General features: G+C 55.0%; 6 protein-coding genes across 6 annotated transcripts; 1 reads left to right on the top strand and 5 right to left on the bottom strand.

The window, feature by feature from the left end:
* Positions 1-270: 270 nt before the first annotated feature.
* On the bottom strand, positions 271-1,067 carry BKA78DRAFT_244599 (ras family-domain-containing protein; the record flags this gene model as incomplete). The annotated part of the gene is made up of 3 exons (XM_066884044.1): positions 271-596; positions 669-936; positions 1,038-1,067. 3 exons carry the CDS (start codon positions 1,065-1,067, stop codon positions 271-273), a joined length of 624 nt encoding a protein of 207 aa, XP_066749490.1.
* Positions 1,068-1,534: 467 nt separating this feature from the next.
* On the bottom strand, positions 1,535-3,849 carry BKA78DRAFT_291445 (ATP synthase regulation protein NCA2-domain-containing protein; the record flags this gene model as incomplete). Its single annotated transcript, XM_066885897.1, has 5 exons — positions 1,535-1,778; positions 1,842-1,967; positions 2,059-2,916; positions 2,963-3,772; positions 3,833-3,849. The coding sequence occupies 5 exons, from the start codon at positions 3,847-3,849 to the stop codon at positions 1,535-1,537; spliced, it is 2,055 nt and encodes a 684-aa protein (XP_066749491.1).
* Positions 3,850-5,977: 2,128 nt separating this feature from the next.
* On the bottom strand, positions 5,978-7,399 carry BKA78DRAFT_244010 (rab-GTPase-TBC domain-containing protein; the record flags this gene model as incomplete). The annotated part of the gene is made up of 1 exon (XM_066883994.1): positions 5,978-7,399. The coding sequence occupies one exon, from the start codon at positions 7,397-7,399 to the stop codon at positions 5,978-5,980; it is 1,422 nt and encodes a 473-aa protein (XP_066749492.1).
* A 3,226-nt stretch (positions 7,400-10,625) lies between these two features.
* BKA78DRAFT_302814 (uncharacterized protein) lies at positions 10,626-11,552 on the top strand. The gene has a single exon (XM_066887483.1). It carries the CDS (start codon positions 10,806-10,808, stop codon positions 11,433-11,435), a length of 630 nt encoding a protein of 209 aa, XP_066749493.1. The 5' UTR covers positions 10,626-10,805; the 3' UTR covers positions 11,436-11,552.
* Positions 11,553-12,067: 515 nt separating this feature from the next.
* BKA78DRAFT_291447 (uncharacterized protein) lies at positions 12,068-13,449 on the bottom strand (the record flags this gene model as incomplete). Its single annotated transcript, XM_066885898.1, has 3 exons — positions 12,068-12,585; positions 12,627-13,054; positions 13,199-13,449. The coding sequence occupies 3 exons, from the start codon at positions 13,447-13,449 to the stop codon at positions 12,068-12,070; spliced, it is 1,197 nt and encodes a 398-aa protein (XP_066749494.1).
* A 1,015-nt stretch (positions 13,450-14,464) lies between these two features.
* On the bottom strand, positions 14,465-16,017 carry BKA78DRAFT_302816 (ubiquitin-conjugating enzyme E2-16 kDa). The gene is made up of 3 exons (XM_066887484.1): positions 15,596-16,017; positions 15,349-15,468; positions 14,465-15,213 (listed from the first exon to the last, which is right to left on the bottom strand). Exons 1-3 carry the CDS (start codon positions 15,626-15,628, stop codon positions 14,893-14,895), a joined length of 474 nt encoding a protein of 157 aa, XP_066749495.1. The 5' UTR covers positions 15,629-16,017; the 3' UTR covers positions 14,465-14,892.
* Between the last annotated feature and the right edge of the window lie 126 nt (positions 16,018-16,143).

Consider the following 16,143-nt stretch of genomic DNA (forward strand, 5'->3'; position numbering starts at 1 on the left):
ACGAGGACGAGCCAAATCTCGATGTACCACCACCCACGCTCATGCTTTGCCTGCCCGCCGAGTTCGCTGTCCTGGGAGAAAGAGTCGCCCGCCCACCACCTGCCCGTCTGCCCGTCTCCTGGTAGTCTAGATTATACATGATCCATGATACATCTCGTAGTAGTAGCGTCCGTCCATTCATCCCGCGGCATCCAACACTCTCTACACATACGCACAGCGATGACGAAGGAGAAAGAAGGGGGAAAAAGTGAAAAAGGAGCAAGTGGGCGTTTAGCAGCACTTGCCGGCCATGCCGGCGCCCGCACCGCCCTGGTCGCTGACATTGACGCCCGTGTTCTGGGCGGGAGCCGACGTCTGCGCCGTGTCGATGATGCGCTTTTTGATGTCGGCGGCGAGACTGTAAAAGGCCTTGTCGACGTTGATGTTGCTCTTGGCCGAGACCTCGAGGAACGGGATGCCCAGCTCGTCAGCCAGCGCCTGCCCTTGCTCCGTCGACACGGCCCGCTTCTCCTCCCAGTCGCACTTGTTGCCAATCAGAATCTTGTTGACACCTTCTGTCGCGTGCTGCTCCACGTTTGAGAACCATGTCCGAATGTCTGCGACGGCATGTTAGAGGCGGTCAAGAAATCACTCCGCGGAGGAGGGGTAGGGAGACAAGGGGGACGCACTGTTGAAGGAACGCTCGTCGGTGACATCATACACCAGCAGTATGCCCATGGCGCCGCGGTAATATGCCGTGGTGATGGTGCGGAAGCGCTCCTGTCCTGCCGTGTCCCAAATCTGCAGCTTCACGCGCTTGCCATCCAGTTCAATGGTCCGGATCTTGAAGTCGATGCCGATGGTGGTGATGAACGAGGGCGTAAACGAGTCTTCGCTGAAGCGCAACAAGCAGCACGACTTGCCAACGCCCGAGTCGCCTATCAGCAGCAGCTTGATCTGGAAAGAGTCGCGGTGAGGTCAGCGAGCGTTGCGGAGCGGTGGCGCGGCGGTGCGGTGCGGGGACAGGACAAAGGAACCGAGGGCGGGGAGGAGCTTACGAGGAAGTCATAGTTTCTTGTGCCCGACATGACTGCTGGGGTGGAAAAAGTGCGGCGAGGGTGATGGGCGTAAGTGTCGAGGTGGGCGGTTGAGAGGTGTCGTGGTTACGTGGGCCGAGCTCTGGCCGGGAGGGAGGGAGTGACGGAGTGAGGGAGAGGGTGGCGGAGGCGAAGACTCGGAATCGAGATCAGGCTGGGTTGGCGAGGCGGTCGTCTTGGTTTGGGCGGTCGACGAGGAGTGCGCAGAGTCTGGGGAATAGAGAGGTGATGGTTGGGGGTGTTTGTCGAGACGTGGAGGTAGTTGATGCTGCAGTGCACGACTCCTGGCACCGGGGAAGGAGCCAAGACTTGACCGCCTGAGACCCGTTGCCTCCACATCCGCCCGCCTTTATCCTCACCGTCTCCTGAAGATTCTCGACACTGCACGCCGTCACTTTTATTCGCTTCTTTCGCCAAGTGGGTATTCCTAGTCTATGGTATGCTATGAATGCTCCTCATCACCACCACTTTTTGTACGCCCACCGCATGCGCTTCAGCACCTTGCGCTGTTTCGCCACGCCTGTGCGCAAGTCCACCATGGCGTCCATTTCCTCGACAAAGTCGTGGAAGATGCGGACGGGAAGCACTCGGCTAGCCAACTGGCGCAACACGTGGACCTCGCAAAGCAGAAGACCGTAATCCTTGTAGGAGAGCTCGTCGTACTGGTTCGGCTGCGCCGAAACAAGAATGCGGTCAATGTTCCTGGCCGCAATCGTAAGTACATGCACGCGCGACGAGACAGAGGATAAAGACGGATTCTCTTACCTGATGACTCGAACAATCTGGCTCGAGAGCTGAGTCTTCTCCCATCCGCGGCGGTCACCAAAGGTGCTCTGCAGCCATCTTGTGATGGCGAAGCAGACGAGAACTCCTGGCGTCAGACCGATGAAGCTGTCCATGTCAGCGTCTGAAACCAAAAGTGTTGTCGACGGATCGAGGCTGGTGCGAATCAACTGCACATGAAGCGCTCTTGTGGACTTACCCAAACAGAAGCTCCTGGCTTTTAAGAATCGAGTCGATGCCGCTCATGGCCACCTCAACATCGACCTTTGTTTTCTGGATCTGGATGAGGAGCGCGCGAATCAAGTTGCCCGAAAGCGCGCCGACAATTGGCTTTTGCATATCCTTTTCGTACGCCCGAAGGACTGGGGTCAAGTCGCCCTCTCTGACCTTGTTCCGAATGTCGAGAATCTCAGCGTCGGACAGACGGCTGCCATTGTTCGGGTTCTGGACAGCAAAGTCGACGACCATGCGCTCCAGGCTGGCGCGATCGCCTTCGAGGCTGCGCTTGCTCATGATGGACACTTCGCTCTCTTCGTCGTGGCGAATGGTTCCGATGATGCGCTTGGTCGGCTCGAGAACCCAGTTGTTGAAAAAGTCTATGGTCGTGCGGCCCAGGTCACGAATCGACTCGATAATCTCAGCCTTGTGGCCCAAGACGATGCGGTAGATGGTGGTTGATGAAATCAGGAGCGCCGTCGCCGGCAGCCAGTAACGGATGAGGCCAGACGGTCGTCCATGTTGCCGCGAGCGCACCTTGAATTGTGTAGAGTAACTTGCCAGGTGATTGTCCAGGATACTTGTCAGCCGTTCTGCCACCACGGCGGGGTTCAAGGAGAGCGCCGTCTGCCCGTCCATCTCGAGGATTTGATAGTATTGGTCATTGTTCCTCCGCGAAGCCACGGCGTGGTCAAAATCATCAACGGTGACATTGGCGTCGCTGACCTCGCGGAGAACAATGTCCATCAGGGCTATGGAACGCGTGATGGCACCCTTCCACTCGTGAAGACTCTCCTCGCTTGTGCTCAACGTGGGTGTCCGAAGTCCTTCGTCATGGGAGCTGCTCACCATTAGCGGTACGCTCCGCAACTTCGTATCCAACTTACCTGTGATTGCTCAAGCCCTCGCCCAGCAGCACACCCAAAGCATTGGCATTTACCAAGCGCAACTTCTTGAGCGCCGACTGCTTTGTTTTGGCCTCATTCCGCACCCTAGCCAGCGGCGACAGGACCCTTCTCTGCAAATCTTCAACGTTCCTCTGGCGGACCACGTCCTTGACCATGCCATAAAACTCGCCCCAGCCATCCTTCCAGCCACCGCGGCGCACCACATCGCCGTATATTTCTTGCGTCCACGCCCACAACCGCACCGGCGAAGTCTGCACCGAATACAGCCCGGCGTGGCGATAGCTCCCCAGCACGTCGTCCCAGTACCAAATGTCATCGGCCAGCGGCAGCGTCTGCTCGAGAATCGTGTTGAGCACGAGGCCGTACGTCTGCACAGTCGCCTTACTCAGCAGCAGCCACTCGAGCTCGTGCTCGTACGAATCGTCGACCTCGCCGCCGTCGCCCGTCGTCGCCGTTGCCGTAATGTTCGCCGGCGCAAAGTGCACCGCGCACGTTGGACACTGATCCGCGATCCGCGCCTGTCCCAGCGTGCTGCGGATGCGCTCGGCGCTCAGCAAGCGCTTCTTCTGCCCCGCTGCCGTCAGGCTCTTGACCAGCGTTTGCAAGTGCGCAATGCGTGGTGTCGACGGTTTGTACCCATGGCCAGAGTTTTGCTGCGCACAGAGGTTGTGAGCAGCACTCGCAGCGGCCGACACGCCGGCTAAGACGAAGGCGGCGCTGGTGGTGTTTGCGGGGGTGCTCGACAGGAGTGGCAGGCGGTCGATTTGGCTGTCGATGCGGTTGATTTGGCTAAAGGCGACCAGGGTTAGCGGGTTGGAATTGACGCTGGAGGGCCCTGGCCGCACTCACTCGACCACGAACGACATGATGGCGGCTCAGCTCAGGTTCAGCTGGTCCTCGCCCTCACTCGTTCTCTACTGTCTGTCGCAACGTTTATGTGATATGTGGGATCGCCGGGGAGCATCCAATTGCGCGCCTCGTGGGAGTGAGGGAACAGCCTTGTAGATAGTGCTCGTCGTGGTTTCGTCTCAATCGTCTCAGTCGTGTCGAAGCGCGTCGCGGCGCGTCGTCGGGTCGTCTATGCGGTTTCAACTCGTCTAGGTCGTGTCGTTTCGTCTCGTGTCGTATGTGTCGTGATCGTCGCCGTCGTCGTACGGCTGCAGGTGGTTATGTCGGGAGGAAGCAAACAAGACAAGAAGCCACCGAGCCACAGAAAGAGACGACTTGAGAAACAACCCGGAGCTTCCAATCAGCCCCGACCTACAGACTAGCCCGCCAGCAAAACAGTCACAGCACACGCACACAGATACCAGGCGCTATTCTTCTGCCTGCTCACTGACTGGGTGTTCTCTCCCGTCGGGATACCATGCGGTGTGTTTGAGCTGCCCGGGTCTGTGCTGTGACGTATGCAGGTATGGATGAGGCGGGCGAAGAAAAGAAGAGTAAGTGCGTGCGTGCCTAGGACTCCTAAAAGCAAAACCAACGCCTCTGACTAGATCTCGCAAAAGAGTCTTGCTGCGCGACTGTCGGGCTAAAGGAGAGAGAAGTAGAATTTCAAGGAAGAGAAAGCTACAGGATAGGTTGGTTTTTTGTGCTGTCCCAGTTTACTTTGATCCTTGTATGGTGCAAGGATGAGGATGCAATGCGATGCGGGGCACAGGCAGACAGCAGAACGACAGCAGATGGCGCTCCACCGCACTGGGTATACGCGCAGTCATTCAAAGGCCGTTGCTCTGTTTCTTCACGCTTCTTCAGCCACTGGGTGCACTGGAGAAAGAGGCACAAGGATTCTCAGGCAAGACGTCAGCTCAATGATTTGTGAGATGGATCGTTGTCTGCTGAGATACTCGCTCGTGGTATGCTCAGTCCAGACTCTAGGGCCGTCCAATCCAGAGCATTCCAGCCCAGGCCGGTGAGCTGATGAGCTGCGCTGTCCCAAGTGACCGCAAAAGCCCCACCGCTACTTTTGCCCAGCGCTGCTCTCTTCTTGCAACTTTAAACTTCCTTTTTCCCTTGTCGCTTGTCACGCGAGTAGATTCTCCAAATAACAAGCCATCTGTGTAGAAACAGCCAGGCAGCATGTGATGAAGGCACGTGTGCCAGTCAGTCGAGCGGTGCGGTCCGCACTCCCTCCCGACCGTTGAGCGCGTGCGATGCGGCGGTCAGGTTAGTGAGTTGGCCTGAGGAAGGGAAGGGGAGTCTGTCATTCAGACATGACGTAAGGCTGCATGATGTGGGGGACCTTGCATGATGGACAGTGCCTAAGGTACGAAGGTACATCTGCAAGGCCGGGAGAAGATTGCTAATACCACGAGGCTAAAACTGCCAGGCACCGAGAGTTCGCACAACTAATATCGCAAAGTTCCAAATCGTGAGTCTCGTATTGTCTTTTGTCCCCAGCATTTCCTTCACTCTCTTCTAAGAAGTACCGAGTAAGTAATCTGCCCAATATTATCTTTTTTTGTCTTGGCCAAGAGAAAAGAATCAAAGGAAGACAACCAAGCGACGAAATGGACAGGAAACCAGCCGCCCAAGTAAGCAATTACATACGCTAGACATTCGCTAGGAGGCCGTATTCGACAAATGAGATCCAACATAGGAGACAACAAGAATGAAGAGAGGAAAAACTTTTCTCAAGAAAAGGGCGTATGGTATGTAATGGTATATGAGGTATGCCGTTTATGTGTGTAGGTGTCCGTTGAGAAGCCGTTAGATGAGCAGTGGAGCAAAAGATGGTTGATGGTCGGGGTAGGAGTGAAAGTAGGTAGAGGTGGTAGGGTGACCATGAAAAATCTGAAAGATCCAAAGTTGACCAAATTGAGAAAGAAGAAGAAGAAGAGGAAATGAAAAATAGCAGCCGCCCAAGCAGTCGCCAGAAGTCTGGTATCCAAAATGCAAGCAAGCAGCATTCCGCTCCGCTATTCAACGCCGGTCGCGATCAACGCCATCTGTTACCCAAAAAACCGTGCATTCCAGTTCCACCAAGAAACAAATTTACGACTGTTGTTGCACCTGGTCGGTGCGTGCTCGCCTCTTGCCCTTGAGCTTTTTGGACGCCACCCGACGAACCGTCGCGGCCGTCTTGGGTCTGCTAAAGATGCTCATCGTTTCCGTTTCCTTCGCAGGCGGCGGCTTTCCCCACGCACCGCTGATGCGAACCATGTCTTTTTGATGCGCTTTGCGTCTTTCAATTCGCCGGCTGTCGATTGTGGCCTGCGAGACGTGACCGAAGCCATTGCGGCGTCGGAAGCACGCCTCCATGAGGGTGTTGGGGTCAATGAGGCGACGGGGGATGGTTTGAATGATTTGAAAGATTTCCATAGGGTCATTGATGGCACGAATCTCGGCCTCGCCCATTTTGAGGACAGCGAGGGCGATGCGGAAGAGGGTTTTGGAGCCCTCGTAAAAGAATGAATCCCACACGCGAAGGACGGTTTCGATGGGGAAGTTGCCGACAAAGAGTGACATGAACCAGGAGGTCATGGCAAGGGAGACGGTGGGGAGACGCGCGGCGCCAGTCGAGATGTTGCCGCCCATATCTTTGGTGTCGTCAATCTTGTTCCAGATTGCAGGCATAGACTCGCGGATGCATTGCATCAAGACGCCAATATCAATGTTGGCCTCGAGCACACGACCGTGGGTACCGGGGAGATGGACGCTGGTGATAATGTCCAGCAAGATGAAAGCCTTTTCTTCATCTTCATCCAGGAAGACGAGTAGCAGGCCGGCTAGGAAATTGAGGGACTGGCAGTAGCCAATTCCAGGATTGTGCACAGCAAAAGCCTGGAGCACACGGCGCAGCGCGCGCAGAATTGGCGTCTCACACTCGGGCGTAAGCTCTGTTGCACGCGTGTCAAGCAAATGAGCAGCATTCATCGACGCGCGCGACTCGGGCCTAAATCTGACATTGTCAGGAAAGGTACGATTGAGATCCCGCTCAATGTGCTCCCGATCTTGCTCGCTGAGCTTGCCGTCATTGACCTGCTCAACCAAGTCCCAGTACAAGCCCGGATTTTGCTCCAGTCGTGCAGGTCCGCCGCCGTACCAGAACCAAGCCTGTCCTCGCCATTCCGGAGGAATTCCCTTGCGGATATATCTCTTCATCTTCTCCGACCGGGGAGGGAATCGTGTGGGTTGTTCTGTCGGAAGGCCATTGGACTTCATGAGGCTTTGCCATTTCTTCCGCCGGCGTTCGACGTACTCGGTATACGGCCTGTTCCAAGCGTCATACTGGTCGACGGTGATGTACTGGGTAGCTTTTTTGAATCCATAGCAATCGCGCGGGATCGAAGACGAGTCCTTTAACCGGGCGTACGCTCGCTCTGGTCGTGGATGTGTGGGTGGGCGTTGTTTTGCGGGGGGCTTTGGTGCATCGGATTTGGCCGAGGTGGCAGAGGTGGGAGGATCTTTCTTCATTGCTTCTTCCTGAGCAGCCATGATCTGGGAGGTTCGGGAGACGCGAGAGGGCGTGACGTAAGGAATGTCGTTGTCAGGGGGGAGTTCGGGCCCAAGGGCGGAGTCTCGCACAGCGGTGGTGGAATGCCTTCGCACCCTTGGCGGGGTTTGATGTTCTTCGGGACCAGGGTAGGTGGGAACCTGAGACGAGTACCCCTCGTCAGATCCGTCGGGGATTTCCTCAGCAGGGAGATCATCCGTGAAACCCTGCTCGTACATGTCGATGGCATCTTCCACAGTCATGCCTTGTTCGGACTCGGCATCACTGTGCTCGAGGTCGGTGTGGTCCGAGGCTTGGCGTTCAGGGTCAGGTTCAGGGTGAGTGGTGGAGGTGATGGCAGTGTTGGCGGAAACGCTTCGGGACGAGACGACGCTGCTGCGCGGAGTTGCAACGGCGCCTGACGAAGCAATGGTGAAGCCTGAACGGGTGCTGGAGCGAAAGTCGGCGAGTGCAGGGCGGACGGGGGGTTCCCTCCGAAGCATAGAGGCGTAGCTGTCACGGACGGTGTTGGTCTTGTCCCATCGGTGGTTGGCGGAAGACTGGCGCTCGCCGAACTTGACCAGATTCGGAATCGAGGCCGAGGCCCTCAGCTGGCGATGAGGCTTGATGTGAGTGTGAGACGAGGCTCGCGGGCGGGGGAGAGGGCGGGCAAGGTCATGGACGAGGTCGTGGTGCAGCAGCTGGGGCGAGGGAGGCGCCGGGGAACCAAAGGGAGAGGGATGCACACTTGGGCCAGGGGAAGTGTCGTCGGTATATGGGCGCGAGGCGATGCTAGTGGCACGGGAGCGGCCGGCGGAGGTCGAGATGGGCGAGGACGGAGGTTCGACGGAGCGTGGGATCCTGTAAGTTTCGCGGATAGGGGACCCCAGGCTGGGAACGGCAGGGGATTGGGCGCGCTGTCGAAGGCGTTGAGACGACTGTTTGCGGAGCGGGAGGTGCGGAAGGGGAGCGGCAAAAGACAAGGGACGGTCGATATCGACAGACTCGCGAGACTCGTCGGTAGACGCAATCGAGTCTGGCGGGGTGTCGATTATTCCCAAGGGCGGACCAGTAGGCGCGTCGACAGGGTGCATGCCCAAGCCATTCAGGCGTGGAGAGTGCGGAGCGCTGGTGGGTGTTGATCTCCCAGAACGAACAACATCGACGTGCTGAAGAGCATCAGGGCGCCTCTTGCGATGGTGGTTGTGATGGTGGTGGTGCTGTAAGATGCTGTGCAGGGCATCGTGAACCGGGTGAATGTCGACCATGGTAGGCCTACTGAGGGCGCAAGCGAGAGCTGGGCAAGACTGGGCGTCTCATTCCCTACGTCTCAATTGAGCTTCACCTCGGATCCAGATCCAGAGTCAGTTGAGAGTCAGATATCTTTTGCAACAGCAGCAATTGTTGGCCGGGGGAATGCTGCTTTGCCTCCTCAAGGCGAGTCGCCAGTAGTTAATGCATTGAAGGAGCAAAGCGCTAACAGGAGCCGGAGATTCACCTTGTGGCGCTCGAGCGTCGAGATGAGGAGCAGAGGACCGGGAGCAGCCCTTGCCTTGTCGCCCTCCTAATGCCACGATGTCCGGCGCGCTGACGGCCTGGTCCTGGTAATTTTTGACTTGACTGCCGACTGAAATTTGTTGATGGATGGAAAAGTTCGATTCTTCATCATTCAAATCTTCTTTCATTTGTGTACCGGTTGCCAGCTCACTTCATGTAGGCATCCTCATCAGTTCCCCTGATCTCCAGTTCTCACCGCCGCCCACCAAAAGTGAAGGAAGGATGGCAGATCTTCCCATCAGCGACGGGCCGCGCGAGACACGGAATCCCCCTGCAGATGGATCTTTCTTGGCGCCCCATGTGTTTTTCTGCCCAGTGGCACCGCACCGAGAAGCATGCACCTCTTCCAAGACTGGACGTACGGATGTCGAACGTGTCAAAGCTCGCGCTTCGCAGAGTTGAAACATACGAAAAGTCCGCCTTTGTTGTGGTCCGTCGCAGCGCCTCTTCCCTGTTCAGATCTGGCATGCTTCAATTAGCGATGAATGAACAAATAGCTGGATGGGGTAAAGACTCGTATTGGTGTAAGACAGACCTGACTGAGGTCAGGTGTAAGATTGAGGTGTGACTAGTGCACTTCAAGCGAGTAAATAGCTGAATGGGGTAAAGACTCGTATTGGTGCAGGACAGATTTGACCAGGGTGTGGTGGTGTAAGTTCGCGAAAAAATTAGTCCGGCAGAAACGTGTCTGCAGGGCCCACGCTTAGTCACTTCCCAATCTAGTAGCCTGCTCCTGCACCAACAGCAATGCAGTGGCCTTGCGTACAATTACTTAATTCAGTACCATTGAATAATTCAGATCATCCTATTGGCCTGGATCCCATATTTGATTAAATTTCAAACAAATTTGCAATTACTAACCTAAAGAGCAAGGTACTGACCCCCGCACGCACCTTGACGAAACAAGCCACTCCAATTGCCGCCATCCCATCTTCAACCATGCATAAACAAACACTTTTGCAATTCTACACAACGGCGGCCCTCTACATGCTTGCGTCCTCTTCTCTGTAACCCTGCTTCAAGGTCCTCGTTCTGCTTCCCGAATTCCCCAGTTTTCGTGAACTCCTCAAGTCGTTAATGTCCGCTCCTCTCCTCTCTCAATCCTCGCGTCCGACGAGGCCGAAGGCGCTGTTCCACCACAGCGTGGCCCGCGTCCTCGCGCAGCAAACGTCGGCGGCTCTTCCCTCCACAGGCACTCAGCAAACACAAGACACGAGGAGCACGTCTCAGCCAAGGAACCACAACCTCAAGTGCCGAGCATTCCACACGCGAACATCAACAACATTACATCATCGTGGCCATCATCGTTGGTTGCTCGTTGCTGAAAAAAGTTACAAGAAAAAAAGCTTGCCTTGCTGATCACCGCCCGGCTTCACCAACCGGGCAATCCGCCGATTCCATGGCCAGTTTTGTTGTGCCCATCACCTTCTCCAAGAGGCCGAACAACTCGTGCATAGGGCGACGGACGGGAAACTCCCGCCCCGTCGCTCGACGCTCGCTCGCTGATGAGTCGCTTGCTGAGGCTAGCTGCTGGTTGCCTGACTGCCTCTACTGGCGCATCTCGCCGACTGACTCTGACTATAATTACATTTTGACAGGAAGTGACGGGAATGACGGGCGACGACAGCGCTCAAATTTCGCAGCCATGGCGTTTGTCCCGCGGACCTTGCTCTCTTTGCTGTCCCTGAACCGTGGGACAACATCCGCGGCAAAGCAATTTACTGGCCATCAACGTCGTTTGGCGCTGCCATGTGACCACGTGCCTACACCACAGTAGCACATCTGATATGTCCTCTCAACACGAAAAAAAAGGAAGAAATATTTGCCATCATGCGCTTACATCTCCCCCTCTTCCAGCAAAATCACTGGCAGAAGTCAAACAAGCAATTTCGGCACCCAGGGAGATCACCACCTCCCTCTCCCCTCAAGGCAAGACTCGCTGCCAGAATGAACGCCGAGCTTGCCGCTGCCGTGCGGCGCGCACGACCATTCGCGGGCCAACAACCCACCAGCCGGCAGCAGTGCAGCGACGACGACGGGCAAATCTCGAAAAAGTCCGGAGGATTGACACGTTCTAGAAGGGCGCATCGAAGCCAATTTTTTTCCGTCCTTCTTCTTCTCCCCTCCAAACTCTTCTGCTTCCTTATGCCCACACGAGCGGACGGGCCCGTCGATGGTCATCTGCTGCTTGCTCGCTTGCTGCTCGCGTGCCGTTTGGTCGACGCTTCTGACCAATTCTGCTCCACGCATCTATGCTTTGACGATCGTCATGCACGCAGACTCGGACAGGAGGCTGATGGATCGAATTGCGATGCTGGTGCTGAATTGATGATTCATCTCATTTTCCATGGATGGCTGCCGAGGCTTAACTTTGATTGGTTCGTAGGGAGAGGAGAGACGTCCACGCGTAATGGCACGTTAGCACGTGCATGGGTGCCTAGGCCATTATCAAGCTCGTAGTAGAGTAAGTACTACATGCCTTGGTAGAGAGCCTGTTCGAAGTTCAAGTTTCATTCCCTCTCACCTCCCGCCCACTCACGGCGAGTCTATGGGCGAGGATATAGATACAAAAACAACACATCAATGCAGTTCGAGGTCTCAAATGTCTTGCACTTCATTGCATCTACCAATTCCACCAGGCCGTCTGCAGGGCAAACGTTCAAAAGCAAACCCCAGGCCAGACTTACTCCCCAATCGCCCTGGCTCACTCCACCCCCATCCACAACGCATCGTGCGACCAAAGAAGAAAGAATGTCCCAGACCTGCGGCTCAGATGCGCGATCGATGAGTTGCGATGTTTACCGGCAACCCAATCCCCATCTGGAGTCGTTCAGCAGGCGCACTCCAAGGCCCAGTAGCAGAATTCGTGGCACACGTACCTACGACTACTCCCTGTAGCTCTACACAAACGACTTGGAGAATTCCAGGCTTGAGTGGGGAAGATGCTTGAATGCTCCGTGTATACGTACATTTTTACATGGAATATTTCCACTGCTCTACGGCCACTTCGAACTTGGCTGCTTTCTCTTGATCGAGCTCCTGTGCGTGCCACGACTTTTGCTACTAGGCGTCGTTCGTTGATAGTAATCGAATTAAGCTGGTCGAGCATTGCTTGGAGTCGATCGCCTTAGTTCCCTCTGCAGGGGCTTTGCGTTGTATTTAGTGTGAAGCTCTGGTTGCTTGCCTGTAGCTCCAGCCATCCTCACCAGATGTCTGAGGCTTATGTTGAGGGTATTGAGGGCCAGATCTCTAAACCTCTTGGACTCTTCTTCGATGCTTGCTTGCTGCGCCATGAACTCTTTATCATCATCAATTGATGGTTCAAGAGCATTGGCACCATGGGCGAACAAACTCCTCTCCACTTTGCGAATTTGTTTATGGACGTCATTTCTCCTCAACAGAAGCTTAAGGATCTGACTGTCCATAGGCAAGTGCAGGAGATGGACGCGGTTGTTAACCAGGCGGGGCACTAAAAAGAGGGACCAAATCTTGGAGCATACAGTACAGAAGACGTTGCCCATGAAAGTGCCAATACATCCCTGGCCGTCATTGTTGTAGTTGCGCTCAAGCGCAACAGTTGGATAGAGGGCCCACCAGACCGATGCCACCACTCCTTGTTCAGCTTATTGGCCCAAAAAAGGAACCACATACCCTTCTCCAGCTCCCTGTAGTACGGCACAAACTCTGCTCTTGTAGTAGTGGTGGGCCTGGTGGCCGGAGCAGCATTGTTTTGTGTGGCCGGGGTTGTATGCGGGGCTGTAGGGTCTTGGATTCGAAAGTCCTTGTTGACCTTGATTGAGCTGAGCTTATCGATCATGGCCCGGAGGCGATCGACCTCTCTGCAGGGCCTTGGAGCTGTGGTTGAGCGGAGCTCTGGTTGCTTGCCTGCTGCTCTACCCGTCCTCTCCAGATGTCTGAGGCTGCTGTTGAGGGTATTGAGGGCCAGGTCTTTATATCGCACGAACTCTTCCTTAAGTGATGCTTGCTCTACTATAAACTCTTTATCCTTATTAATGCTAGTAGAAGGGTGGCAGCCAAATTGCTGGTACTTGTGGTTAAGGTTGTTGAGGTAGGTGCACCTATTGAAAAAGGTGACCTCGGCCAGTATGAGCTTTAGGAGATAGTTCCATTTTTCCCAGGCTATATCCTTGTTAGGTAGGCCCTAGAGCTTGAACTAGAGGTCTATCTCAAGGTCCTTTAGCTCCTGCTTCTGGAGCTTGTACTTGTGATCTTGGGGGTTAAGGTTGGGGGAAAGAATTTTGTTGATTAAGGAATTGGGAATTGAGTTGAAGCGAAAGTAGTGGATAATAGCTATAGTATCTCTAGTAATGGGCCTAAAATCGCGCTTCACTGTATTAGCCTTGTTGAAGTACCATCCAGTAGTAGGTGCTGGTACAAATTCGGCGTCTCTATACTGGTCTCTCTCGTCCGGCATGTAGTTTGTGAGGGCCGGGATGGGTTGGACATCCAACATCTTGATTGGCTGACTCCGTTGTCAGTGAACTGAAGAGGCGGCGGGGGGCCAGATGAGGCAGACAGTGATGGCAGGGTCCGAAAACCATGGATGGCTCTCTTGGAGTGACGGGAGCATCGTCATTTTATCCGTTGTCCGTGAGCTGAAGAAGCGCGGGGAACCAGATGGGGTTGCAACAGCTGGTCCAAATGTGACGCTGGACCTGGGATTCTTCGCATTGGGCTAGGGGTCCTCGTCGTCGCGCTTGCGCTTCTTTGCGCTACCAGGTGGATCCGGGGAGATGGTGTTTTTCTCATCGTTGTTGTCCCACCACAGTAGGCGGCGAAAGAAATTGAACTAAGGCTCAGCTTAAAGTCGTCGCATGCTCAGACGCAAGCGCTTGGAGGCTCCTTATGACTACTCATTAGAAGAAAACAATTCTCTCTATGTTCAAGACATCAAGCGCTTGAAGACTCCACGTCACTATATGTTCTGATTTAGCAATAGAAATTCTCAAAACCAGCGATTTCTTTCGTCACCCACTGTGCCATTGTAGTCACCTTTTGAAGGGGCAGGACAACGCAGGTGGAGAAGAGCGACCGCATTTGGAGTCGGTCAGCGGGTACACGACCCATGTATGTCCAACTGGGGACTATTTCTTAACGGGGTGCTCCAGGTGCTCTACGACCATATCTTGCCACTCCTCCGTGTCAGTGTTGATGGGGTTCTCAACACCAGGCGGCAGTGACATTCTAAACAAGATTAGCAAATGAATCAAGCGCAGATCATGGGTAGCATACGCGATGAGACCGATCACAGGGTCCTCCAACTCCAATTTTCCTTAGGCATCTTTGATTGGCCTCCCACGCTGCCTTTGGGCTATCGTTGTATAATTGTCTTATACCTATACTATTAGCAAAGAAGAAAGAGGGTGAAGGGCATGGCAAGGTGTTCGTTCTCATTTATAAAGATGTCTGCTGACCGTGACTTACCTGCTTTCCTTTTGCCTTTACTTTGCTCCTCTGATTTCTTTTTCGTGTCTTGATAGTTTGTTCGGTAATCACTCAAGCATGGTATCAAATAAGCACTCAATCAAGTCATAGATTGCTCACATGTCTGTGTCCAATCCATTTATCCCCATTTCTGAAACCCCACACGCCTCAACTCCGTCAATATGCCCATGTTGTTGTGTCGTCCTACCGCTGCTATAATCTGGGCCCAAGCCTCTCTCACACCCAGCTCTTTGAACACCGGCTCTCTTGCCGGTTGTCAATTTCTGGACTGCTTGCCGCCGCTTTGACGGGCCGTTTGTCCATCTGCACGCACACACGCCGCAGCTGAGACAACAGAGAGCGACCAACAAAGCCGCAAGTCTGTCTCTCGATCCTCATACTCTTCCCGCGGAGATGTCCCCCAGCGCACCGCGACCGCACATCACCCTACTCCGAACCCATCTCTTCTCACCTATTTCTTCGCAGCATACCGCTTGACCCACTCCTTGGCGGTCGTGTTAAACTCCTGGCGATCCCTCTTGTACACGTCGGCAATGCCCGACTCGACGGGGTCAGACACGTCCGGCTCAATCAGCAGATTGTACACCATGTCCAGCACGGCGGCCAGCTTGTTGGGCGGCTTCCACGCGTCGGGGCGCAGCATACCCAGGCACATGAGGCCCTTGTCGTCGTTGGACACGTTGGGGTGGTAGATTTTGGTGTGGAAGGAGAGCGTCGGCGGCTTGAAGGGGTATTCTTTGGGAAGGGTGATGACGAGCTTGAATTGGCCGCCCTGGACGTGTTTGTGTCGAGTCAGCGTGGGTCAATCAAGTAAAGAGGACTTGTTGGTGGTCTGGTCTTTGGCCCTAAGATTGGGATTTGGAAAAGGGCGTGGGAGGAAGGTGGTGCGGATGGGGAGTCATCGTACCGCGTATGCCGATTGTTCGGGCCCGTCAATCAGCACCTCCCACACGTGCAGGTTGGATCCGCCGTCGCCAAGCGTCACCTTCATGCCCGCCGGCGGCGAGTTGGTGACCTCAGCCAGCTCCTGTCAACAACGTGTCAGCTACGTATTCTTCTGTCGCTGTTGTTGCTACCGCGAGAACAAGACGCGTAGCGTTGGTTGACGTCCCGGTACTTCTGGCCAGTCGTCGCGGAGGAGGGACGTGAAGTACCTTGCTGATGCGGCGTTGCGCTCCAGATGCCATGGTGTTGTTGATGACAAGTAGCAGGCAACAGGTGGTGCTTTTTCTGGCTTGCTGTTCGTTCTAGGCGGAAGGCAGGTGTGGATATAGGCAAGGCAAGAAGAGACTACGGTAAGTGGAGGAGGAAGAGAGGACGGGAAGCTGTCGGTCTGGCTGTTGGTTGGAACCGTAGTGGGTGGACACCGCCTTGGGTTGGCTCAGGTAAGTTGTCCGAGCGCGAGTGACGGGAGGGAGTGGGTGGCTGACAGTTCCCTGGGTTGCTGGATGGAGGGATGCACGCGCCAGACTGCTGGTTAAAGTACCAGCAAAGGTGGACACTGGTGGTGCTTCGCAGAAAGGTGGATGAAGCAATCGATTGTGGTGGTGCAAAACAATCGGCCTCCTACCGAGACATCACAGTCATGGATGTGGTGGGGTCATATGCATGCAAGTTGCGAGAGGAACGGAACAGCTGCTACTCCCGTTTTCCATGACAAACCATCTGCCCTCCAGGAACCACGAGTGGCACAGTCGCGCCG

This window comes from Phyllosticta capitalensis (genome assembly GCF_038381095.1).
Source record: "Phyllosticta capitalensis strain CBS 128856 chromosome Unknown BKA78scaffold_1, whole genome shotgun sequence".
In the NCBI taxonomy this organism is placed as follows: domain Eukaryota; kingdom Fungi; phylum Ascomycota; class Dothideomycetes; order Botryosphaeriales; family Phyllostictaceae; genus Phyllosticta; species Phyllosticta capitalensis.